At 40.0% G+C, this 25,880-nt stretch overlaps 1 protein-coding gene across 1 annotated transcript; it reads right to left on the reverse strand.

Moving 5' to 3' along the window:
* On the reverse strand, positions 14,955-15,902 carry LOC102177777 (olfactory receptor 8B3). Its single transcript, XM_005699566.2, has one exon. The coding sequence runs from the start codon at positions 15,897-15,899 to the stop codon at positions 14,955-14,957; it is 945 nt and encodes a 314-aa protein (XP_005699623.2). The 5' UTR covers positions 15,900-15,902.

The raw sequence follows: 25,880 nt of genomic DNA on the forward strand, positions 1-25,880 counted from the left end.
GCTTCACTCCATATTCCAAGGCCAAATTTCCCTGTTACTCTAGGTGTTTCTTGACTTCCTACTTTTTTTTGGGGGGGGGGGATATTTGAAAGATACTTTATTCGATATTGTATAATTCATTTGATACTTTTGCATTCCAGTCCCCTATAATGAAAAGAACATCTTTTTGGGGTGTTAGTTTTAAAAAGTCTTGTAGGTCTTCATAGAACCATTCAACTTCAGCTTCTGGTTGGGGCATAGACTTGGATTACTGTGATATTGAATGGTTTGCCTTGGAAATGAACACAGATCATTCTGTCATTTTTGAAATTGCATCCAAGTACTGAATTTTGGACTCTTTTGTTGACCATAATGGCTACTCCATTTTTTCTAAGGGATTCCTGCCCACAGTAGTAAATATAATGGTCATCTGAGTTAAATTCACCCATTCCAGTCCATTTTAGTTCACTGATTCCTAGAATGTTGACGTTCACTCTTGCCATCTCCTGTTTGACCACTTCCAATTTACCTTGAGTCATGAACCTAATATTCCAGGTTCCTATGTAACATTGCTCTTTACAGCATCGGACTTTGCTTCTATCACCAGTCACATCCACAACTGGGTATTATTTTTGCTTTGGCTCCATCCTTTCATTCTTTCTGGAGTTATTTGTCCACTTATCTCCAGTAGCATATCAGGCACCTACCGACCTGGGGAGTTCCTCTTTCAGTATTCTATCATTTTTCCTTTTCATACTCCTCATGGGGTTCTCAAGGCAAGAATACTGAAGTGGTTTGCCATTCCCTTCTCCAGTGGACCACATTCTGTCAGACCTCTCCACCATGACCCCGCCCATCTTGGGTGGCCCCACAGGGCATGGCTTAGTTTCATTGAGTTAGACAAGGCTGTGGTCCATGTGATTAGATTGACTAGTTTTCTGTGATTATGGTTTCAGTGTGTCTGCCCTCTGATGCCCTCTCACAACACCTACCATCTTACCTGGGTTTCTCTTACATTGGACATGTATCTCTTCACGGCTGCTCCAGCAAAGCACAGCCACTGCTCCTTACCTTGGATGAGGGGTATCTCCTCACTGCCGCACCTCCTGACCTTGAATGAGGAGTGGCTCCTCTTGGCCCTCCTGCGCCCGCACAGCCACCGCTCCTTGAACATGGGGTTGCTCCTCTCAGCGGCTGCCCCTGTCTTGGGGCATGAGGTAGCTCTTCCTGGCCACCACCCCTGACCTCGTGGGTGGGGGAGCTCCCTCCAGCCGCCACCCATGACCTCGGACATGGGGTAATTCCTCTCGGCCGCCACCCCTGACTTTGGGCGAGGGGTAGCTCCTCTCAGCCATGCTTCTGTGTGGTTCGTCGCAACTTTTACTGTGTGGATCACAATAAACTGTGGAAAATTCTGAAAGAGATGGGAATACCAGACCACCTGACCTGCCTCTTGAGAAACCTATATGCAGGTCAGGAAGCAACAGTTAGAACTGGATGTGGAACAACAGACTGGTTCCAAATAGGAAAGGGAGTATGTCAAGGCTGTATATTGTCACCCTGCTTATTTAACTTATATGCAGAGTACATCATGAGAAACACTGGGCTGGAAGAAGCACAAGCTGGAATCAAGATTGCCAGGCGAAATATCAATAACCACAGATATGCAGATGACACCACCCTTATGGAAGAAAGTGAAGAGAAACTAAAAAGCCTGTTGATGAAATTGAAAGAGGAGAGTGAAAAAGTTGGCTTAAAACTCAACATTCAGAAAACGAAGATCATGGCATCCAGTCCCATCACTTCATGGGAAATAGATGGGAAGACAGTGGAAACAGTGTCAGACTTTATCTTTGGGGCTGCAAAATCACTGTAGATGGTGATTGCAACCATGAAATTAAAAGACGCTTCCTCCTTGGAAGGAAAGTTATGACCAACCTAGACAGCATATTCAAAAGCAGAGACATTATTTTGCCAACAAATGTTCATCTAGTCAAAGCTATGGTTTATCCTGTGGTCATGTATGGATGTGAGAGTTGGACTGTGAAGAAGGCTGAGCACCAAAGAATTGATGCTTTTGAAGTGTGGTGTTGGAGAAGACTCTTGAGAGTCCCTTGGACTGCAAGAAGATCCAGCCAGTCCATTCTGTGGATCAGTCCTGGGTGTTCTTTGGAAGGAATGATACTAAAGCTGAAACTCCAGTACTTTGGCCACCTCATGCGAAGAGTTGACTCATTGGAAAAGACTCTGATGCTGGGAGAGATTGGGGGCAGGAGGAGAAGGGGACAACAGAGGATGAGATGGCTGGATGGCATCACCGACTCGATGGACGTGAGTTTGAGTGAACTCCGGGAGTTGGTGATGGACAGGGAGGCCTGGCATGCTGCAATTCATGGGGTCACAAAGAGTTGGACACGACTGAGTGACTGAACTGAACTGAACTGATACTTAGGTAAAAAGTCATTAATCTGTATATCTCATATTTTTACATTTTATTATATGTAAATTAGCCCTCATAGATTACAATTTGAAATGTTTTTATAAAACTTTATAAGTAAAATTTGTGTAAAAACTTATAGAGCTTAATATTTTAAACAATATATTGTTTAGCAGACCACTTAGTAATTATCATGGAAGACTAATCTGTTACTGTAATACATCTCTAATCTCTAACATCAGTATGGGGTAGACTCATCTACACCTTTCCATACCACCCTTAGAGACACTACTGGAGCAGATGGGTCAGTAGTCTTATACAGGATTTGGCCTGGGTGTTTCCATAAGGATATTCCGACGTATATTGAATTCATGTCCCAAACCTGAGGAAATTCAATGAAGTTGATGTAAAGTAAGAAACCCTAGGCAAAGAAATAATCAGAATCAACTGGGACATTAATTTCTTCCCATTTAAGCTTGTGCTCCATAAGCTCTGCCAATTGTTATTGTTCGCATTTCTATTACCGAGAGTGACAGTCAAGCTTGTCTCCTTAAAAAAAAAAAAAAAATTACAAATAATTTTAGTTTAAAGATATGGCAACATTCATGCTTAACAGCAAATCTGACTGAAAACTAGCTTAAAACCAAGCATGCAAAAAAATCTCAATCCAATGAGGAAAACCCTCAATCTCTAGAAAAATGCTTAAAAAACACATAGTTTAAAGTTAATAGACAAGAAAAAAGAGCTGTTATTAATATATGCTATACATTCAAGGAAAAGTTTGCATGTTAAGAAAGACAAAGATATGAAAAAAAACTATTTCCTTGATCTGAAAAATACAGTGTATGAAATGGAAAAATGTGCCAAATCCAAAAAAATACATAATCCCAAAATAATCATGAGATAAACACTAGAAATTCCAATTGAGGGATATTCTACAAAATGTTGCTCTTATTGTTTAGTCACTCAGTCTTGTCTGACTCTTCAGTGACCCCGTGGACTGTAGCTTGCCAGGCTTCTCTAGCCATGGGATTTTCCAGGCAAGAATACTGGAGTGGGTTGCCATTTCCTTCTCCAGTGGATCTTCCTGACCTAGAGATGGAACCTGCATCTCCTGGCCATGTCTCCTGCATTGCAGGCAGGTTGTTTTACTGCTGAGACACCAGGGAAGCCCATTCTACAAAATACCTAATACTCTTCAAAACTGTCAAACTCATCAAAAACATGGGAGGTCTGACAAAACCTAACAGCCAAGAGGAACCCAAGGAGACATAATTAATCAATTCACTGGAGTATTCTGAATGGGATCTTAGAATGGAAAAAGAACATTCAGTTCAGTTCAGTTGCTCAGTCATGTCCGACTCTTTGCAACCCCATGAATCGCAGCACACCAGGCCTCCCTGTCCATCACCAACTCCTAGAGGTCACTCAGACTCATGTCCATCGAGTCAGTGATGCCATCCAGCCATCTCATCCTCGGTCGTCCCCTTCACCTCCTGCCCCCAATCCCTCCCAGCATCAGAGTCTTTTCCAATGAGTCAACTCTTCGCATGAGGTGGCCAAAGTACTGGAGTTTCACCTTTAGTATCATTCCTTCCAAATAAATCCCAGGGTTGATCTCCTTCAGAATGGTCTGGCTGGATCTCCTTGCAGTCCGAGGGACTCTCAAGAGTCTTCTCCAACACCACAGTTCAAAACCATCAATTCTTCGGTGCTCAGCCTTCTTCACAGTCCAACTCTCACATCCATACATGACCACTGGGAAAACCATAGCTTTGACTAGATGGACCTTTGTTGGCAAAGCAATGTCTCTGCTTTTGAATATGCTGTCTAGGGTGGTCATAACTTTCCTTCCAAGGAGGAAGCATCTTTTAATTTCATGGCTGCAGTCACCATCTGCAGTGATTTTGGAGCCCCCAAAAATAAAGTCTGACAATTTTTCCACTGTTTCCCCATCTATTTCCCTTGAAGTGATGGGACCAGATGCCATTTAGGTAAAAACTAAGGAAATTGGGATAAAGTATGGGCTTTCATAATAATGCATCACTACTGGTTCATTAACTGATCAATGTATCACACTGCTAAGCCATGAGGGAAGCCTGATGTAAGACAGCAAGAGGAACCAGACTCTGTAGTACATTAACAATTTTCCTGTAAATTTAAAACAATTCCAAAATAAAAATTGTGTAAAAATAAATATGCTGAGCAATAAATGCTGGAGAGGGTGTGGAGAAAAGGGAACCCTCTTACACTGTTGGTGGGAATGCAAACTAGTACAGCCACTATGGAGAACAGTGTGGAGATTCCTTAAAAAATTGCAAATAGAACTGCCTTATGACCCAGCAATCCCACTTCTGGGCATACACACTGAGGAAACCAGAACTGAAAGAGACACATGTACCCCAATGTTCATCACAGCACTGTTTATAATAGCCAGGACATGGAAACAACCTAGATGTCCATCAGCAGATGAATGGATAAGAAAGCAGTGGTACATATACACAATGGAGTATTACTCAGCCATTAAAAAGAATACATTTGAATCAGTTCTGATGAGATGGATGAAACTGGAGCCAATTATACAGAGTGAAATAAGCCAGAAAGAAAAACACCAATACAGTATACTAACACATATATATGGAATTTAGAAAGATGGCAATGATGACCCTGTATGCAAGACAGCAAAAAAGACACAAATGTGTATAGCAGACTTTTGGACTCAGAGGGAGAGGGAGAGGGTGGGATGATTTGGGAGAATGGCATTGAAACATGTATACTATCATGCAAGAATCGAATCGCCAGTCTATGTCCAATGCAGGATACAGCATTCTTGGGGCTGATGCATGGGGATGACCCAGAGAGATGTTATGGGGAGGGAGGTGGGAGGGGGGTTCATGTTTGGGAATGCATGTACACCCATGGTGGTCTCATGTCAAAGTATGGCACAACCAATACAGTATTGTAAAGTAAAATAAAGTAAAAATAAAAATAAAAAAAATAAATAAGTGCTGAATGGAGTAACACCACATCAGAAGAATGATGAGCTGATGGGTAAACTTAAAGAAGAGCAATAGAAACTACCCAAAATGAAATCCAGAGAGAAAAAAAGAACAACAAAAATATGAACACAGCATCAATGAGCCCTAAGACATCAAGTAACCTCATATGTTTGTAATTGGAGTTTCAGACCACAGGGAGGAGGAGTGGGAGAAAAATACTTGAAGACATAACAGCTGAAGACATTCACCTAAAATATACCACCTAATCTAATTTGAGAACAAAGTTGACTACAAAGCTATTTAACAATTATCATTTCTGGTATTGTTGGGCTAGGTTATTGGATCTACCACCTACTCAAAACCAGCTAAATATACTGAAAAAAATATTCTATTTTATGACTGGCTTTTGATCACATAACCTTCGAATTACTTATTAATTGTAAATGCATGTTTTAGGAACTATTTAGGGTCATATTTGATGGTAAATCAGAAAAGTTGGCATATTCATTATATGCTGCTATTGCTGCTAAGTCACTTCAGTCGTGTCCGACTCTGTGCGACCCCATAGACAGCAGCCCACAAGGCTCCACCATCCCTGGGATTCTCCAGGCAAGAACACTGGAGTGGATTACCATTTCCTTCTCCAGTGCATGAAAGTGAAAAGTGAGAGGGAAGTCTCTCAGTCTTGTCCGACTCTTCGCTATCCCATGGACTGCAGCCCACCAGGCTCCTCCATCCATGGGATTTTCCAGGCAAGAGTACTGGAGTGGGGTGCCATTGCCTTGTCCCATTATATGCTAAAGTAAATTAATCAAAAAACCAAAAACATCTCTTAAATAAAATGAATGATTTTTTATTAAATAAGAAACCCAAAGAGGACACTAATAGATGGAGAAATATACCATGTTCATGGATCAGAAGAATCAATATAGTGAAAATGAGTATACCACCCAAAGCAATCTACAGATTCAATGCAATCCCTATCAAGCTACCAGTGGTATTTTTCACAGAACTAGAACAAATAATTTCACAATTTGTATGGAAATACAGAAAACCTAGAATAGCCAAAGCAATCTTGAGAAAGAAGAATGGAACTGGAGCAATCAACTTGCCTGACTTCAGGCTCTACTACAAAGCCACAGTCATCAAGACAGTATGGTACTGGCACAAAGACAGAAATATAGATCAATGGAACAAAATAGAAAGCCCAGAGATAAATCCACACACCTATGGACACCTTATCTTCGACAAAAGAGGCAAGAATATACAATGGAGGGAAGACAATCTCTTTAACAAGTGGTGCTGGGAAAACTGGTCAACCGCCTGTAAAAGAATGAAACTAGATCACTTTCTAACACCACACACAAAAATAAACTCAAAATGGATTAAAGATCTAAATGTAAGACCAGAAACTATTAAACTCCTAAAGGAGAACATAGGCAAAACACTCTCTGACATAAGTCACAGCAGGATCCTCTATGATCCACCTCCCAGAATACTGGTAATAAAAGCAAAAATAAACAAGTGGGATCTAATTAAAACTAAAAGCTTCTGCATAACAAAGGAAAATCTAAGCAAGGTGAAAAGACAGCCTTCGAAATGGGAGAAAATAATAGCAAATGAAGCAACTGACAAACAACTAATCTCAAAAATATGCAAGCAACTCCTGCAGCTCAATTCCAGAAAAATAAACGACCCAGTCAAAAAATGGGCCAAAGAACTAAACAGACATTTCTCCAAAGAAGACATACAGATGGCTAACAAACCATGAAAAGATGCTCAACGTCACTCATTATTAGAGAAATGCAAATCAAAACCACAATGAGGTACCACTTCACACCAGTCAGAATGGCTGCGATCCAAAAGTCTGCAAGCAATAAATGCTGGAGAGGGTGTGGAGAAAAGGGAACCCTCTTACACTGTTGGTGGGAATGCAAACTAGTACAGCCACTATGGAGAACAGTGTGGAGATTCCTTAAAAAATTGCAAATAGAACTGCCTTATGACCCAGCAATCCCACTGCTGGGGATACAAACTGAGGAAACCAGAACTGAAAGAGACACATGTACCCCAATGTTCATCGTAGCACTGTTTAGAATAGCCAGGACATGGAAACAACCTAGATGTCCATCAGCAGATGAATGGATAAGAAAGCAGTGGTACATATACACAATGGAGTATTACTCAGCCATTAAAAAGAATACATTTGAATCAGTTCTGATGAGATGGATGAAACTGGAGCCGAATATACAGAGTGAAATAAGCCAGAAAGAAAAACACCAATACTGTATACTAACATATATATATGGAATTTAGAAAGATGGTAATGATGACCCTGTATGCAAGACAGCAAAAGAGACACAGATGTGTAGAGTGGACTTTTGGACTCAGAGGGAGAGGGAGAGGGTGGGATGATTTGGGAGAATGGCATTGAAACATGTATACTATCATGTAAGAATCGAATCGCCTGTCTATGTTCAATGCAGGATGCAGGATGCTTGGGGCTGGTGCACGGGGATGATCTGGAGAGATAATGTGGGGTGGGAGGTGGGAGGGGGGTTCATGTTTGGGAGCTCATGTACACCCTGGTGGATTCGTGTCAATGTATGCCAAAACCAATACAGTATTGTAAAGTAAAATAAAGTAAAAATAAAAAATAAAATATATTCATAATTCTAAATAAAAATTTGTACTTGCTTTCAGAATATAATTTTTTGTATCAGGCTTTGCACTTGAAATAATCATTTGCAATCCTTGATCCATAGTTTTTAATTTCTTTTATAACCATCAATCGATGAGAAACTTTGTATGTGTAAGAGACAGAGGTTAAATCATTCTTACCACCATTGAAAATTTTGCCATCAAAGTCATATTTAAATAATGTGAGTTATTTTCTTTTTACTTACAAATTTAATGTTCAACAAAATTAGAACTAATTTCATTTTTCATTTCCAATATTTCAAAATAACAAATCTAGTTTCAGAAGGCTTATACATTCTCAGAGCAATCACACTGCATCTAGTTTACATGCATGAAAAGGATAAATTGGCTGGAGATAAGTGGAAGCATCTGACATGAGGAGACAGAGACTCAGGCACCTACTTGGAGATGGAATCCCAAGCTTCAGGATTCCCTGCCCAACCTCCCTCCATCATAAGCTGAGCACCACAAGTCTGAGCACCTGAAACAAACACCTCCAGCAGCTCTGTGGAACTCCTGACCACAGTAGACACTGTCCCCTTTGCGTGTGACTGTCATAGCTGGTGACCAGGTGGTGGAGCACCTCTTTGGCTGAGCTGTTGAGATAGAGCAGAGAATGCCTCACTTGGCTGATCACGCTTGTCACTGACCAGAGTATGGTATATGCCACCACATCAGACCCACTCTATTCTTACCCTTCTGAGAGCATCTATCTAGCATATACGTTAGGCTCTGTTCATCTAGGGATTCCACATGAATAAAACAAACTCTTTTTTTCCCAAAAAAAAAATAGTATGCATGAAGCATATACAGAAGGACAATAAAGCCATATATGACATTACTTGTATCTTCAAGAAATTCATCAATTTACAGACAAAATACTTCCAAATATCCTAAAGGTATCTTTAAAATGCTTAATATATTGAAATAATTTTATATCAAATTCTACAGTTATAATTATTTCTAAACATTACATTTAAAGCTTTAAGCATTTTAGTTTTATATGAATTGTGGTTTTAATATTTTTAAATGATCATTTTACACAGGCTGATCTACAGAATATAAAGTTACCCTGCAAAATAAGCCTGCTGATTCACAGACCAGGCCAGGCATTTGCTGACTCATACTTTCAGCAGCGTGTTCTGGGCACTTGGATATCACATTCAGACTGCAAGCCACGTGTCATGCCTGCAACTATATTTTGCCTAGATAAACCAACATACTCCCCAAAAGTGTGTGAAACTGGTAAGCCACAAATATACATGGCCTTTTATTTGGCTGGACAGGGCCAACCACTCATGGAAGTGTGTCTCTCCCCCCATGTTCTGTTTGCTTGGTTCTACTACAACCTCAGCTAAATTCTCCCATGCAGTGAAAATAGGACTACCAGAATACCAAGATTTAATCTTACCAATTCAGTAACTACAAAGAGAAAAGCCTGTTTAAACAATTTTGGCAGAAAGGACTATAGCCAAATAACTGTTCCTGATTAATCACTGTCATCAAGGTTAGACTGGATATGTTTTGTGAGAGGGTCAAGTCAGTCCAACATAATCACATAAAACGTGTTCCCTGTTTCAAATTCCAGTCAAAAAATATAGCATACTACACACTTTCTACAGAGGACATTTTTTTAAAAGATAATTGGATATATAGACACAGAGTATAAGAAGCTGCAGAGACATTACTTTGCCGACTAAGGTCCGTCTAGTCAAGGCTATGGTTTTTCCTGTGGTCATGTATGGATGTGAGAGTTGGACTGTGAAGAAGGCTGAGCACCAAAGAATTGATGCTTTTGAACTGTGGTGTTGGAGAAGACTCTTGAGAGTCCCTTGGACTGCAAGGAGATCCAACCAGTCCATTCTGAAGGAGATCAACCCTGGGATTTCTTTGGAAGGAATGATACTAAAGCTGAAACTCCAGTACTTTGGCCACCTCATGTGAAGAGCTGACTCATTGGAAAAGACTTTGATGCTGGGAGGGATTCGGGGCAGGAGGCGAAGGGGACGACCGAGGATGAGATAGCTGGATGGCATCACTGGCTCGATGGTCGTGAATCTGAGTGAACTCCAGTTGGTGATGGACAGGGAGGCCTGGCGTGCCGCGATTCATGGGGTCGCAAAGAGTCGGACACGACTGAGCGACTGAACCGAACTGAACTGACCTGAAGGGAAAAATATAAAGACTAATATCCTATTAAAAAATAGATACTACTTCCAGGACTGATGGAACAAAAAGAAAGACTAAGAAGCATTACCAAATTCTAGAATCTCAGAGGAGAAGCTCTACAAGATTGGTGCTTGGATTAATGGAGGGCTTGAAGATACCCCACAGCTGGTGACTGGACCTCTGAAATAGAGACTCCACCAAGAGGTTGCAAGGTCTAACATGGAGGGAGACCCTGAAGACCTGACAAGTGCTTGAGCCACTCAAGGGCAAAAGTCTGGACAATGATGTGAGGGAGCATAGTACCACTGGTAAGGGACTGTTGAACAGCTAGCTACCATATCTAAGGGGTGCACCAAGATAAGCACATTCCCATGGGCTTATTGGCCATTTACACGTTCCTTTGGGATACGTCTTTCAAATCATTTGAGAATATATGATATGGTCTTTTTAATCACTGAGATAAATTTTAATTAAATTACTACATATCCTAGTTATAATACTTTTATCACATATAAGTATTGCAAATATTCTTCCAATTTGTGGCCTGCCTCTAAATATTTTTTGATACATAGTTGCTCTAATTTAAATGAAACTCATATTTTTTTCTTTTAGGTTTAGTGTTTTCCAGATTATGTCTAAGAAATCTGTGTCTACATTAACATATTTTCTATGTTTTCTTCTAGAAGCTTCAAATGACAGTTTTACATATATAGTTTTGATCCATTTAAAATTAATTTTGTGTATGACATGAGGTAGAAATCAAAGTTTACTTTTCCTCATGATTAATTAGCATTTTCAGCATCAATCGCTTAGATTTGTCTTTACCTCCAGATTAACATAGTTGCTTGGTTAAAAATCAATAAACTATGTAAGTAAGGATCTGTTTCTAAATATTCTGTTGTGTCCCATGGATTTATTTGTCTATATTTATAACAAAACCAATCTGTTTTGATTACCATATCCTAAAACAAAGTCTTAAAATCAGTTAGTGTTATGTTATTTTGAGTTCTCCAAGAAACAGATGCTAAGAAATGATTAGACTTCCAAGACATTTACTGTGGTAAGTGCCTGTGAAAGATAAAATAGGAAGGAGTGGGTGTCAGTGAAAAAGTTTTCAGACCAGGATGAAAGCGTGACACCTACAAAAGGAGAGCAGGAAGGAAGAATTTGGTAGAAAAACTTCAGATTACAGTGTGGTTCAAAAAGAAAAAAAAATCTCAAAGAGTATAAGAAGTCCCTAAGCAAAGACTGCCTATCAGAAGAGATCTATGTTACAAAGATAAAGGCCAGCCCCATATGACCCACCATGCTAAGTCAATGGTTGAGAACATCTTAGATGAAACATAGACTCTACCTAAATACTATGTTGGATCCAAGGGAATATCAGTTACAGACAATGATGTGCCCCACAAATGGTTCTACTGAAAAGGGGTTAGTGGCACCTATCCATGGCTGCCACATTTCACTGCCCAGAAGAAATTAAATCCCAAAGTTCTTTCTGATTTCTTATTATTGTAATTATTATATTCTATTATTATTTATAACATTAAATTTATTATTGTTATCCAAACAAGATAATCCAATTAACAAGAATTTTGTGACCTACCACTACATATGATACTCCAAATATATGAATGGGAAAACTATAGGGAGAAACATCTAGGTAAATGTATTTATTATCTCATTGGTGAAACAACATTCAAGTAATTTCAGAAAATGTTAATATAATTTGTTGTATTAATACACACCTTTGATAACACTTCGGTGGATAAGTGAAACATGGCTTAAAATGTTTCTCCTAACACTATGTGTAGTATTTGCCTAATGTGATGATGAAATTTACAGTAAAACCATATGCCTTTTTCAAAATATTTTGTGTCAAGTAGATAGTAATAAATACAAATTTGATAACAAACTGCCCATCATACTTATTGGAATTCTGAGATACATATGTATTATTCCTCTAATCACCCTCTCTTAATGCTATGTTTGACAATAAATGGTAGAATTGTATGTATTCTCTTGAGTACTAAATGTATTTGCCTGATAGAGGTTCTCAGAAGCAGGTGGCAGGTGAAAAGATTTATGTTATTTTCAAAGAGAGCAAGAAATGCAAGATCAAAAGTGTTACAAAAAATAGAACAAAATGACAACATCAGGTGGATCTCTTTCTACATTAAACTGTTTACATTAGCAATGAAGACATTTCTTTAAATCCCTCTGACTGTCATTTCGGTTCAGCCACTCAGTCATGTCCAACTCTTTGTGACCCAATGGACTGCAGCACTCCAGGCTTCCCTGTCCATCACCAGCTCCCGGGACTTACTCAAAATCATGTCCATCGAGTCAGTGATGTCATCCAACTGTCATCCTTTGTCATCTTCTCCTCCTGCCTTCAATTTTGCCCAGCATCAGGGTCTTTTCATCAGGTGGCCAAAGTATCAGAGTTTCAGCTTCAGCATCAGTCCTTCCAATGAACATTCAGGACTGATTTCTTTTAGGATTGACTGGTTTGAATTGCTTGCAGTCCAAGAGACTCAAGAGTCTTCCCAACACCACAGTTCAAAAGGAAAAATTCTTTGGTGCTCAGCTTTCTTTATGGTCCAACTCTCACATCCACACATGACTACAGGAAAAACCATAGCTTTGACTAGATGGACCTTTGTCAGCAAAGTAATGTATTTTTAATATATTTTAATATATTGTCTTTTTAATATACTGTCTAGGTTTGGAAGGAATGATGCTAAAGCTGAAACTTCAGTACTTTGGCCACCTTATGCGAAGAGTTGACTCATTGGAAAAGACTCTGATGCTGGGAGGGATTGGGGGCAGGAGGAAAAGGGGACAACAGAGGATGAGATGACTGGATGGCATCACTGACTCAATGGACGTGAGTTTGAGTGAACTCTGGAAGATGGTAATGGACAAGGAGGCCTGGCATGCTGCAATTCATGGGGTCACAAAGAGTCGGACACGACTGAGCAACTGAACTGAACTGAACTGAGGTTGATCATAGCTTTTCTTCCACAGAGAAGGCATCTTTTAATTTCATGGCTTCAGTCACAATCTGCAGCGATTTAGGACCCCAAGAAAATAAAGTCTGCCATTGTTTCCCCATCTATTTGTCAAGAAGTGACGGAACCCAAAGCCATGATCTTATTTTTTAGAATGTTGAGTTTTAAGCCAGCTTTTTCACTCACCTTTTTCACTTTCATCAAGAAGCTCTTTAGTTCCTCTTCGCTTTCTGTCATAAGGGTGATGTCAATTACATATCTGAGGTTATTGGTGTTTTTCCCAGCAATCTTGGTTCCAGCTTGTGTTTCATGCAGCCTAGCATTTTGCATGATGTACTCTGCATAGAAGTTAAATAAGCAGGGTGACAATATACAGCCTTGACATTCTCCTTTCCCAATTTGGAACCAGTCCTTTGTTCCATGTCTGGTTCTAACTATTGCTTCTTGACCTGCAGACAGATTTCTCAGGAGGCAGGTCAGGTGGTTTGGTATTCCCATCTCTTGAAGAATTTTCCACAGTTTGTTGTGATTGACATAGTCAATGGTTTGGGGGTAGTCAATGAAGCAGAAGTAAATGTTTTTCTGGAACTCTCTTACTTTTTCTGTGATCCAACGGATGTTGGCAATTTGATCTCTAGTTCCTCTGCCTTTTCTAAATCCTGCTTGAATATCTGGGAGTTCTCAGTTCACGTACTGTTGAAACCCAGCTTGGAGAATTTTGAGTGTTACTTTACTAGCTTGTAAGATGAGTGCAATTGTGCGATAGTTTGAGCATTCTTTGGCATCGCCTTTCTTTGGGATTGGAATGAAAATTGATCTTTTCCAGTCCTGTGGCCACTGCTGAGTTTTCCAAACTTGCTGACATATTAAGTGCAGCATTTTTAATAGCATCATCTTTTAGGATTTGAAATAGCTCAACTGGAATTCCATCACCTCCACTAGCTTTGTTTGTAGTGATGCTTCCTAAGGCCCACTTGACTTCTCATTCCATGATGTCTGGTTCTAGGTGAGTGATCATACCATTGTGGTTACCTGGGTTATGAAAATCTTTTTTGTATAGTTCTTTTGTGTATTCTTGCCACCTCTTCTTAATATCTTCTGCTTCTGTTAGGTCCATACCATTTCTGTTCTTTATTGAGCCCATATTTGTATGAAATGTTCCCTTGGTATCTCTAATTTTCTTGAAGAGATCTCTAGTCTTTCCCATTCTGTTGTTTTCCTCTATTTCTTTGTACTGATCACTGAGGAAGGCCTTCTGACTATATCAGTAACAATACTGTTTCATAAGAGAATTATCCTGTATTGTTTGGTACTTTTGTGTCTAGATCAACAAACTCTAATTTTATCTTTATGCATTTAAGAAACACCACATTTGTTCAATTTGGAATAGCCCGAAAGTCAAAGGTAGTTTGAAAAAAATCAATTGATATTTCCCTTTTATAAAGATGCCATTAGTTGTTTACTAAAACTGTTACAAGTTACAAGAGATACGTAGGAATGAGACAAGAACAGCTATAAGAGAAATGATAGGACAAGTCTATTATACCACACATAATATAATCCGTAGAAGTAATGCAATTTTGAACAAATCTCATCATGATAGATAATAAAAATTAAGTACAAAATTGAATGTCTTTACATTATTGCTGTTACTAATTAGAACACGTTTCTCCTCTGGATTTTAAATACGGATCTCCTCAGTGCAACTTTGACATCCTTGTTTCTCAAACTGTAAATCAAAGGATTGAGCATGGGCACCACATTAGTATAAAAAACAGAAGAAATTTTTCCCTGCTCCATAGATCCAGGAGAAGAATATTTAAGGTACATGAATGATGCTGAACCAAAAAAAATAGAAAGAGCAATCATGTGGGAGCTACAGGTACTAAAGGCTTTTGATCTTCCTTGAGAAGATTTGATATGAAGAATGCTAGTGAGGATGAAGATGTAAGAAATCAGGATGGTAAAACTGGGTACTGTGATGTTAATACCCACGACAATGAGAACTACCACCTCATTGGCATAGGTGCTGGTACAAGAGAGTTGGAGGAGTGGGAGGATGTCACACAAGTAATGGTTGATGACATTCACATTGCAGAAGGTTAGTCTAAGCATGCACCCTGTGTGGACAGATGCTCCAGCAAACCCCATCACATATGCAGCCAAAGAGAGCACCAAACAGACCTGATGGGACATGGAGACCTTATACAGCAAGGGATTACAGATGGCCACGTAGCGATCATAGGCCATTGAGGTCAACACATAGCACTCAGAGATGACGAAAAAGAGAAAGAAAAACAGCTGAGTCATGCACCCTACATACGAGATGGTATTCTCCCTGAATACAAAGTTCATCAGCATCTTGGGGGTGAAAACAGAAGAGTAACAGAGATCAATGAAGGACAGGTTGAAGAGGAAATAGTACATGGGGGTGTGGAGGTGAGAATTTAGACCAATAAGAATGATCAAGCCCAGGTTGCCCACCATGGTGACAACAAAGATCATTAGAAACAGGTGAAAGAGGGGTTGCTGGAGCTCTGGACGGTCTGTTAATCCAGCAAGAATAAATTCAGTCACTAAAGAGTCATTTCTAGCCAGCATTCTGAACTTCAGAAATCTGTGAGAACAGAAGAAAATTTCATTAGTAGGGAACACAGCTCCATCCTTTACAAACTCACTTTTACATGAGCTTTATTTATGAGAAAGAATCTCAGTCTGGCAGAAATCATGTAAACGCTTCTTTGCCTTATAGTGTCTTGAAGGCACACATTTCTCAACATTTAAATCGCTGTCTTTTGAATGAACTGCATGTGACAAACAACTGCTCTATCTTCACTAGAAAATAGAGGGATATAGTAGCTGAGGAATGAGCTTCCTTGATAATGGGCTTCAGCAGTGGGAAGGTATCCCCAGTCCTCCCCATATTTATCTGATTTACCACTTCCTACTTTCTACTCATGTTTCCATCATCCTACTACACACTGAAGGTTCCTTCAAGAAGGGATTCCTACAGGGAAGAGACCATACAGATATTCCACAACGAGGAAGCCTCTCATAGTCTCCAAATTTTCAGATTCTTTAAGAATCCAGGAAGTCAATAATTGGTAACAGATATTGAGGTGAACCTTGATATCTGAAATTTTATACTTAACCATACATTTCAGGGTTTCCACACACTGCCCTACTCTGTTCTATCCTATGTGCACAGAGAATGAATAAAGGAATTTAGATGTTCTTTCCTAGGTTTTGTAGGATGGCAAGAATGAGAAAATAATTAATTTGAGTGCTGATTAAGTTAGTTGTTAAGTTTCTGAAAACATTTCAAGCTGTATACTTATTAGCAAAGGATACCTTGTTATATCTCAGTGAAAAGGATAACTGTTTGACACATTTTGTTATAACTAAATCAGGCTACTGTGACCATTATGTAGATAGGAGAGAGGAAGGTAATGAGTTAGTTTTGCAATGTAAGAATAAGTTGAGTCCACACTCATTTTCTGCCTGTATTTATACTGGTTGTACTAAAGATGAAAAAATGACCTTTAACTCTAGCTTGGTACCTTGCCATAAACTTTATTGTAATGTTGACTTCATGTAATATAAACTTAAAGGAAGTGATTTTGTTTCCTGTATCACCTAAATAAGAGTTCTTAACATTTTCATAGAAAACAAATTTTAATGAATCTCTAAGGTCCTCATCAAGACTAATCCCAAAAGTTTCAACTTATTATGTCAACTTTACTATGTATATAACTGTTGTTGTTCAGTAACCAAGGCGTGTCTGACTCTTTGTATACAGTACATCTCGATTAAAAAAAAATTTTAGGAAAAAAACAAAATTTCTTCTGATATTGCTATGTTCTCGATTTGTCACTTTAAAGTGCTGTAATTCTCTTGCTACCAGAATGAAGATAAAGCCAACACAGAGGGTATGCTGAGAACAATACAGGCAGTAGAGTCAGAGCTCCTGACTTTGGACTTTGGGGTTATTCAATATAAATACTTTCCTCATTTTCAGAGAATTTAGCAAAATATAGAAACTTCGTTAACTCACTCTCCATCCATTGACAGAACTCAGTGCTGACCCTTTATGCATGTTTCACCTCCAATTCCTTGGAAGAACTGGCCTAGGGGATATCAAAGCCGAGTGGATGTACCCACAGAATCTTCTTCCTTCACAGGCAAAGAAATATAGCATAAATCTCACAGTCTCAATGTTTCAAGAGTCAGTCTATGATTTAGATCAAACTTGTAGCTATAAATTTTGAAAGGAAACAACAGGCAGACATCTGAATCAGCATGTCATAGAGCATATAGCATTTGCTTAAGGTTTATAATCCTTTTGAACCTGATTAGAAATCCAGGTACAGGTGCCCTCAAGGACCTTCCCATCATGATAAACTCTGCAGGGAAGAAATCAGTGTGTATGTTTACACCCTAACTGTGACAGTAAATGTAAATTTCCCATCACAGATTATACATTCCCCAGAGCATAGAAGAAATGATTCTCTGCCCTCCCTTATAAAGATGCAAATAATTAATGTCATTGAAAATTCACTAATTATAACTCTAGGCAACTTTAGTTTTAAGAATTTTAGTTCATAAAGATATACAAACATTTAAGGAAAGACTGTTTACTATGGCCCTTTACAAAGTCCCTGGTGGCTCAGCTGGTAAAGAATCCGCCTGCAACGTTAGAGACCTGGGTTCGATCCCTGGGTTGGGAAGATCCCCTGGAGAAGAGAAGGGCTACCCACTCCAGAATTCTGGCCTACAGAATTCCATGGACTGTATAGTCCATGGGGTCGCAAAGAGTCAGACACGACTGAGCCACTTTCACTTACAATAATTGAGTCTCTTTAAATAATCAGCTTATGAAAATGTTATAGACATAAACCAAAGGATTTTTAATTGATTTCAGAGGTTGTTGTTTAATAAATCACTGTTTACTATAAGAATAATCCCATGGGAATTTACTTTAAGATGTTTGTTTTACTTCAATATGTGTTTGATAGATTAAAATTAAATCTATGAGAAAAATCCCTGTAAATAAGCCTCATTATAAAGAATTATGACTAAAATTCCCATGTATGTATTAGCTTACAGTTACACTTGTGAGACCACGGAGAAGGAAATGGCAACCCACTCCAGTATTCTTGCCTGGAGAATCCCATGGACTGAGGAGCCTGGTGGGCTACAATCCATGGGGTCACAAAGAGTTGGACATGACTGAGTGACTAACACACACACACACACACACACACACACAAGCTGTGAGAAGAAATCTAATTTTTTATTTAGAAATTATTACTGAGTCCCACAAAATTTCAAAAATATTGGATAGATTTCCTTAAAATCCACCCAACTTCCTACCACAGCAACTGTAGTATAAAAGCAAAACTATAGACTCTATTTAGCTTTGAGAAATTTTATATGCAGCACATGTTTCTGTCTGACCTATGTGATTTGATCACTTTTATAGATTCATGTAGCTACCACCACAATCATACACAGAACTCATTTACTAACATAAAGGAACCCCCTTACATTATCCCTTTACAGTCACACCCTTCCCCTTCCACCTTCATCTCTGTCTTCTAAAAACCACTAACTTACTTGTCCTTCATCTCTATAGGTGGGTTGTTAAGACAAAAAATGAAACTATACAATATATAACTTCTGATATTGGCCTTTTCCCCTAAGCATGATGCTCTTAAGTCCACCTTAGTTGTATCAATAACCTGTCCTTTTATTGCTGGGTGGTATTCCATTTTATACAACTCACATTTATTCTAACTTCTGTAGTAAGTTAAAAATTACTAGGTTCTTGTTTAATACAAAGCTAAATCTGTTTTATTTATGGAAAGTGTTTCAGGGGCAGGGGATATAAGGTGTTCAGACTGGTTCTTCTTGTAATATTCTTTTTTAAATCAGTTTTACAGTGGCATAATTTAGATACAATAACATGCTCTCATTTTAAGAATACAGTTCAACAACTTTCAAAAGAACACAGTTACATTAAAGATCACCATGGTCAAGATCTAGAGCATTTCCATCACCCCCAAAAGTTCCCTTATCCTTGTTACCAATCCATCCCCTGTTTTTCCTGCAACTATTGAAATATTATATGATTTTTATCTTTCATTCTATTAATCTGGTATAGCACATTTACTGATTAGTGTATGTTGAACCACTCTTGCATTCCATGGTTAAATCCCACTTGATTACAGGGCCTGATTTTTTAATGTGCTATCGAACTGGTCTGTCAGAATTCTGTTGAGAATTTTTGCATCTGTATTCATCAGAGACATTGGCTTGTAGTTTTCTTTTCTTACAGTGTCTTTACCTGATGTTGGTGAGAGGGTAATTCTGGTTGTAAAACAGCTTTGAGAGTGTTCTCTTTCTTCGACTTGAGAAAAGTTTGAGAAGTTTTGGCATTTATTCTTATTTAAACATTTGACAGGTGGGAAACGAGTAACTTCATAGTGTTTCACCAATAATACCATCTATTTTCTGGTCCTGGGGTTTTCTTTGTTGGGAGGTTTCTGATTATTGATTCAATCTCCTTACTTGTTATTGATCTGTTTAGATTTTTTCTGTTTCTTTGTAATTCACTCTTGGTAGACTGTTTCTAAGAGTTTATCCATGGCTTCTAGGCTATTCAATTTGTTTGAATATAACTGTTCATAATAATCTGATCCTGTGTATTATTGTGGTATCAGCTGTAATGTTTCCTCTTCATCATGGTATCATTACCATCTCTGTCTCATTACAATTGTTGAGCTAAAGTTTATTTTTTCTGATATAAGTATGGTTACTGCTGTTGTTTCCTGGTTTCCACTTGCATAGAACACCGTTTCTCATCCCCTCACTTTCAGTCTGTGAGTGTCCTTAAAGCTGAAGTAAGGCTCTTGTGGAAAGCACATAATTGGGTCTGGTTTTTTTTGTTTTGTTTTAATCCATCCAGCAACTCTACTTCTTTTGAGTGCAAAATTTAAATCACTTACACTTAAAATAATGATTGACAAGTAAGGGGTAATGCCCACCTAATTGTTCTCTGGCTGTTTGTAACTCCCTTGTTCTTTTCTTTCTCTCTTGCTGTCTTCTTTTGTGATTTCATGATTTTCTATAATGGTATATTTCTATTCCCTTCTCTTTATTCTTTTGTGTTAATATAGTCTTTTGTTTTGTGATTACCATTAGACTTACAGAAGATATCCTACAGATATAACTCTTAAGGTGATAACACTTTGATAACACACAAAAACACTATGAAGTTACTCCTTTCCCACATTTTATGTTTTGATGCCACAATTTACCTCTTTTTATATTGTGTACCCATTAGCAAGTTACTGTAGTTATAGCTATTTTTAAATAGTTCTGTCCTTTAACATTTACTAGAGTTGACTGGTTAACACACCACCATCTTACAGTATGTATTCTAAATTTGACTTTATATTTATACTTGCCAATATGTTGTATACTTTCTTATGTTTCATGTTACTAATTAGTGTCCTCTTGTTTCAGCTTGAAGAACTCCCTTCAGTAACTCTTATAAAGTCAAGTGTTAATTAACTCAGCTGTTTTTTGGGAAAATCTTTATCTCACCTTCATTTTTGAAAGATAACTTTGCTGGGTAAAGTATTCTTGATTGGCAGGGCAGTTTTTTCTTTCAGCACTTTGAGTATATTGTCTCACTCTATTCTAGGCTGCGAGGTTTCTCTTGAGAAATCTCCTGTCAGTCTAATGAGGGCTCCTTTTTTTTCCTCTGGATTTTCTTAAATTCTTTTATTTCAGACTGCTTAATTATGTGTCTTAGAGAAGATCATTTTGAGTTGAAATATTGGGGTGACCTATTAACTTTTAAGTTGGATGTCCAAATATCTCCCCATATTTGGGAAGTTCTCAGTTCTCATTCTTATTCCTTTAAGAATGCTTTCCATTCTCCATTCTTCTTCCTCTGGGACTCTAATACTGTCTACAATATTCCTCTTGATAACATCCCATGTTTCACATAAATTTTCTTCACTCTTTTTCATTTTTTTTCCTTTGCTCTCTACTTACTACATAATTTCAAATGTCTTATCTTCTACCTCACAGACTCATCCTTCTGCTTATCTAATCCACTGCTGCTCTTATCACATTTTTTCACTTCATTCACTGCATTATTAAGCTCCAAGATTTCTTTTTCTTTCTTATGATTTTTATCAGTATCTCTTTATTAAGCTTATCATTTTGTTCTCTGTTTTCATGATTTCACTGTACCATCTTTCTCTGTTTTCCTGTAGCTCACTGGGCTTCCTTAAAACAGCTATTTTGAATTCTTCATCAGACAAATCACATATCTCCATTTCCTTGGACTCTGTCTCTAGAAAATTACTGTGAACTTTGTTGATGTCATGTTACACTGATTTTTCAAATTCCTTTAATTTTTTTAAATATCTTCAAAACTGATCAGTCACATCCCTCTGGTCCTTCTGACTAGCTTCAGGAGAGAATCACCTTCTGGCAGTCCTGCTAGTAAGTCTGAAGCTTTCTCAGATCTTTTTTACATGATATCTGCTCTACATTTCTCATTTCAATTTATAGCAGAACTCTTAAGCTTATATGCTTTCTTTCAACCCTGCAAAGCTATTTCAGTTGCTGATAGCCTCCTTTGTGCTTTCCCTAGGGTGGTGCTGCATGCTCAAGTCTGTGGTTTTCCCCAGGCCTGCAGAGCTGGGCCGGAATTTGCGTTGGTCTTATAATTAGTCAAAGACAAGATATGCCCCACTATAACTATCTGTGAAAATACACATCATCACTTGTGTATATGTGCACTATGTTAACAACAAAATGTGCAGAATCACACTTTAGGAGATGTCTTATGCTGCAAAATGTGGGAAGATGCAGACAAGAGGCTCTCAAGACCTTGACTGGGCTCCCAGTAAATGGTCTCTCCATGGGCAGAATGCTCCACTGCCTGTTGCAATTCTCCCTTAGCAACAGGTCTGGAATGGTCAGCTCAAAATAGTGACACACCAGGCTACATGAAAACAAATTGGCAGCAAGCACATTAAGGTCAAAAAACACTCAGGTTCATCTAGCACCCAGTGATCTTTTCCACATGAACAAAACTCCCAGCTGTCACCACTCCCACCAAGTGAGCAGTGGCACTGGTGAACAAGGAGCTTTCAGAGAGCAAAAGTGCCCCAAAGCCCCATCGCACTCCCCTCTCCATGCTGGGAGACAGAACTGTGACTTTGGCTCAGTGGCCTTGTTTCTCAAATTTTCTTTCCTGGAATTTCTTATAACTAAAATTAAAAACAGAAGTCTATTTATAATGAAATAGCAGAAATAGTATTTTCACAGTACTAGCACCTATATGGCCAGGGTGTGCATTGGGGGGTCAGAAGGGGGGTCTTTTTAAACATTTGGTACCAAAGGTATCATTCCAAATCAAAGTTATTCTCTGGAGCTGAAAGAACACACACACACATACACACACACACACACGAAAGGTAAGAGGACAGATTTTGCAGGTTGGTTACAAAGAGGAAAGGCTCCAAAAACAGGATGGAGTTGGGGTCTGCCAGGCACCTCTAAAAGCAAGGACCACTGCCACCTCATGGGGTGCCCATGAGGTGCCCATGAAGACCCTCCTAGCAGTGTGCTGGAGCTCAGCAGCTATCATTCTTGCCTTCACCTATTCAACAACAAGCACTCCACATTCAGCCTCTTTCCAGGCATGGCTGGGGATGGTATCTGTGTGTCTGTGGGGCATGCCAGGGACTCTTCATGGGCAAGGACATCATCTATCTAAATAAAGTTTGATTGTGTGCAAAGCCTAATGTATCCACTCATCACAACATGCTGGCCAGAGCCTTGGGGGAGGAGTTGGCCAGGTTTCTTCAATTGGCCTGGACAGGGAAACCCCTTAAGGAGCCCATGCCCCCATGTCAATGACAAGTCCTATTGTACTTCCCAAGAAAAGCATTTTTTAATCTGGCTCCACCCCTCCCTAAAAAACTGCCTGAAACAAGCTCTGCTTCCTCACAGCAAAAGGATAAGCCATCAGGAAAGGAAATTAGAAACAACTGCTTCTAGGAAGGAATGCTATGACAAACCTAGACAGTGTGTTAAAAAGCAAAGACATCATTTTGCCAACAAAGTTCTGTATAGTCAAGGCTATGGTCTTTACAGTAGTCATGAACGATTTTGAGAGCCTGACCATAAAGAAGGCAGAGGGCCCAAGTATTGATGCTTTCAAACTGTGGTACTAGAGAAGACTCTCACTGAGAGTCCCTTGAATAACAAGTAGATAAAACCAATCAATCTTAAAGGAAATCAACCCTGACTACTCACTGGAAGGCCTAATGCTGAAACCAATACTTTGGCCACCTGATGTGAAGAGCAAACTCACTTGAAAAAACCCTAATGCTGGGAAAGATTGAAGGCAGAAAGAGAAATGGGTGACAGAGGATGAGATGGTTGGATGGCATCACTGATGCAATGGACATGAACTTGAGCAAACTCCAGGAGATGCTGGGGGACAGTGAGGCCTTGCCAGCTGCAGTCCATGGGGTCACAGAAGAGTCAGACACAACTTGGCAACTAAACAACAAGCAAGAAAGGTGCCTGGAGGCAGGCGGGTAGGCAGTAAAGAATTGGGAGCACAAGCATGACAGGAAGTGGTGAGTCTCCATCTGCCTAAAATGCCAAGTGGGAGAGAAAGGGCCTGAGGAGGTGGGAAGTCCCAATACAGAGGATGGTGGCTGCTGCTGCTGCTAAGTCGCTTCAGTCGTGTCCGACTCTGTGTGACCATATAGACGGCAGCCCATCAGGCTCCCCCGTCCCTGGGATTCTCCAGGCAAGAACACTGGAGTGGGTTGCCATTTCCTTCTCCAATGCATGAAAGTGAAAAGTGAAAGTGAAGGTGCTCAGTCGTGTCCAACTCGTAGCGATCCCATGGACTGCAGCCTACCAGCCTCCTCCATCCATGGGATTTTCTAGAGACAGCAAAGACTCAAAGAGCGAAGAAGCTGTAGAGCCAGGAACTCATGAACACAGGCAAATCCTGAGAACACAGAAAACTCAAGAGAGGAGGCCTTAAGAAAATACAGGAACTGAAGTACGGAAAGGTTACCCCTACCAAATGGTGGACTGAGGCACAAACAGATGGGACCCTGAAGTGAAAGATGGCCCAAAAGGGGGCCTGAAGCTCAAAGACATGGTGGAGGCACACGTGTGAGAACGAGAAGCTGAGAGCCCAGACACTGGGGTGTGAGAAGAAACAAGAGTTGGGGAAGCAAGGCCTGGGGCAGTGAGGGCCCAGACCCATGAGACCAGAGAGGCCAAGGCCAAGGGCAGGGCATCCACTGGGTGGGCCCCAAGGTGAGCCACGGTCTGGCCATGATCAGCGGCTGCCAGGATCTTGCACGTGAACTCACTCACCTGCTGGTCCCTCGTGTCCTCCTCAGCCACATCCTCTGGCCGGCCCGGGCCTTGCGCCTCCATTTCGCAGAATCTCCCAGCTGTGGGCGGGCTTCTCGTGCGCATGCTCTGCTCGACACCACATAGGGGTCCTCCCAGCCAGGTAGCCATGGGCAGCTCAGCTGGCCTGGGATCCCCAGGCTCCAAAGCAAAAGATGCACCTTTGTCCTCGTGGGACATGCCAGGCTGCTACCAGCTGGTGGGTGGCCTAGCTTGAGGCTGCTGTTGGCCATGGCGGATGGCGCTGGCCGTTGATCTGCCCCAGTGGCTTCTGTGCCCTCCATCTTGCAATTGCTACCGTACAAGGCCTCGGTGGTGGCCCAGGCCACAAGTGTCCATAGCCCCCCCACCCCTACTCGTCTCCTTTGGAAGTCTTCTTGGGGTCACTCCTGTCCAGCCGGCCGCCTGGAGCCCTCAGGCTGCTTCCCTTAGGGCCCAGCCCATGCAGAGACCAGGGAGCTCTCACTCAGGACTGAGCCAGGCCTCCAGCTGCCTCCTGCGCCGTCCAGGTCTTCGGAGACTCTCCAGGGAAGATAAGAGTGAGCCTGCCCTTATGCAAAGACATAAGTCTCTGGGAGAGGCTGTGGCGGGGCCTTGGGACTGCTTCTTGAGTTTTGGGAGGTTGTGATGGAGCCCCCTTGGCTCTCACGCAGTGTTGAGCTGTGGCAAGCCTAAAGCTGAAGCAGCAGTGGTGACTGGTGGGTGGAATCGAGCGGATGGAGCATGTGTCCCTTACTTCCTGCAATATTATTCATCATAAGCTAATCAGCCGGGAAAAGGTATTTGAATACAACAAGATTTTTATTATCTATTATTTATTATTATTGTTCCATCAATCCCGGTACATATGGAATAAGGTTTCAGAATTGCAAACACTGTGAGAAACGAATTCAGCAACTAGAGTGCAGTATCTAAACACAACTCTTTTTATCTTTAACCTTAAAATATCCAGTCAAAATTTGGCATTGGGAGGAGTCCTTTGTAATATATCACAGACTCCCTTTATTCTTACATGAACTTAAAAACTTTTTGAAGCATCAGTATTTCTCATATTGTTGTGTGCATTGGTTGATTTCCAGAATGTTGGTATCATTGTGTTTGCCAGTTTTG

Source organism: Capra hircus, chromosome 29, assembly GCF_001704415.2.
Source record: "Capra hircus breed San Clemente chromosome 29, ASM170441v1, whole genome shotgun sequence".
Taxonomy (NCBI): domain Eukaryota; kingdom Metazoa; phylum Chordata; class Mammalia; order Artiodactyla; family Bovidae; genus Capra; species Capra hircus.